Source organism: Cyprinodon variegatus, unplaced genomic scaffold, assembly GCF_000732505.1.
Source record: "Cyprinodon variegatus isolate N-32 unplaced genomic scaffold, C_variegatus-1.0 Scaffold103, whole genome shotgun sequence".
In the NCBI taxonomy this organism is placed as follows: domain Eukaryota; kingdom Metazoa; phylum Chordata; class Actinopteri; order Cyprinodontiformes; family Cyprinodontidae; genus Cyprinodon; species Cyprinodon variegatus.
Window position 1 is genome coordinate 941568 of NW_015150556.1, and position 2018 is coordinate 943585.

A 2018-nucleotide genomic window follows, 5' to 3' on the forward strand; every position below is an offset into this window, starting at 1 on the left:
GGAATCAGCTAGAAAACAAAACTTCTCTACAACAAAAGTCCTTTTTTTGGTTCTAAAACGACTGGTATCCCAAGAAATAGGCGACGACGCGTGGTCGTTTGGTTTTTTTATTTTATTTAAGAAGGCACCGAAGTCAGAACGAAAGAAAACAACAACACTGGAAAAAAGACGAGGATTACACACAACAGTGACAATAATACAACACTAGAAGTGGTGCTGAGGGAGAGGTCCGGCTCAAAACCAGAAAATATCGACAAACGGGTATTTCTCTGAGCATATCGTGTGTGATTTATTTCCAACTGGCTTTTCTGTGTGAACTTTAAACTCAGGAAACAATGAAGACCTAGTCAGCAAGAACTCATCAAGTGTCTCGACGCTGCTAGCCGTCCTGCTAGCGTCGGGGAGCTAACTTAGCTGTTGGCTAACGTTAGCTTGCTAGCTAAACGTGTTTTTCCGAAACTTTTTGTGTTGTTTCCAAGAAGCCCAAACGCTGAAGGATATTGTGAAGACAGAGGGGAAGGGCAGGATCCCTTCTGGACTATCACCCCCCCTCTGCGTACTTTTCTAACATGATGGCTACAGAGGTCAGCAGTGAGGATACGGGTTCGGTCACCGCAGGGACGGGGGTGGCAGGCGGAGGAGGCCCGGAGACGGCCCCTTTTCCCTACTATCCTAAGCCGAACAGAGTGAGAATGACCGATCTGGGACCAGGACCGACCCAAACAGCCAGACAAAATTCAAACACATCCCCCGATTCGCTTCCAGACACGAGTATGTATCCGGTGCCTGGTGGGGAAATAACGGGCTCTTTGCTGTCGGTGGCTGGGAGTGGTGGAGAGGCAGTTTTTCAAGGAACCAACTCAGGGACAGGGGGCGGCATGTGCAGCTCTCCCACTTCGGAGAGTCCAACCAACCGAAGTTCACCCACATCCACAGGCCCTGATGGCTCATCGGGCTTCCCTCCTCTGCCACCCGCTCCCCCCATGGATGAAGGAGACCTGCCAGATTGGGGGGATGAGGAAGATCTGGTGTTTCCTCTCTCTGCACCTCCCACGAACCAGTAAGTACGATTAAAAAATAAAAAAAATAAAAGACGCAAAGTTCTTTGAAGTAAAGAAAACTGAAATTAACCCCCCCCCCAAAAAATATTTTCAAGTAAGCAGAAGTGTTTGTGGTGCTGACTTCCTTTCCAGAGCTGTTTTACGGTATAAGTAACTTGCGATTCTCACATGCGTGTCTATTTTCAGACTCTTCAGCTAATGTGCAAGTTTTATTTCTAGTTACCACAAATTCCTCGATTCACATTGCTGCCGATTATCTTTTTGTTCTCAGTATTTTTATCCAACTGGATGTGAATAAAACCTCAAAACAGGTTCTAACTAAAGGAAATCCATTTTATTAGTATATATTTTTTTTTTACTTAAGAATAAAACTAAACAAAAACATCTTGCACAGGATGATGTTGGAGTCAAATTGGAAGGTGTTTTTTTCACTTAAACATAAAAATTTATATATATATATATATATATATATATATACACAGATGTGTCAAGTAACTAAGTACAAATACATTGTTACTGTACTTACGTACACTTTTTAGGTATATATACTTTGGTCCATTACCCTTTTTTCTTCCTACTTCTGATGTCTACTCCTTACATTTTCACACAAGTATCTGTACTTTCTATTCCTTAGATTTTTAAAACAAACATTACTCATTACTCTTGGCTTCTGTTTTATGTTTCTAAATATTTATTTCACGTCATGTGTGCCATCCAATACAGATCATTGGCGCCATCCACATCTAGTGAAAACTAGTGTAGTTGGATGAGTCGTATAAAACACTCATCGGTTAGCTATTTGTCAAATTTGTGCTGGAGCCAAAGGAAATCATCATAAGCAAGCAGGTGTTCAAACTACAAACGTGAATTGTCTATGCCATGCTACAATGTTAGATTCAGAAAAAGATGTTAAAATGTCTGAAAGGTCGGATATAGGTGAGCGTATCGGGAGATGGA

At 42.0% G+C, this 2018-nt stretch overlaps 1 protein-coding gene across 2 annotated transcripts in view; it reads left to right on the plus strand.

Annotated features, from left to right (window-relative positions):
• Positions 1-569: 569 nt before the first annotated feature.
• The window catches only part of rasa1 (RAS p21 protein activator (GTPase activating protein) 1), a 42129-nt gene continuing 40680 nt past the window's right edge, over positions 570-2018 (plus strand). For both annotated transcript variants that reach the window (XM_015374445.1, XM_015374446.1), the window contains exon 1: positions 570-1060. In XM_015374445.1, the coding sequence (XP_015229931.1) occupies positions 570-1060 (491 nt within the window). The remainder of the gene's footprint in view (positions 1061-2018) is intronic.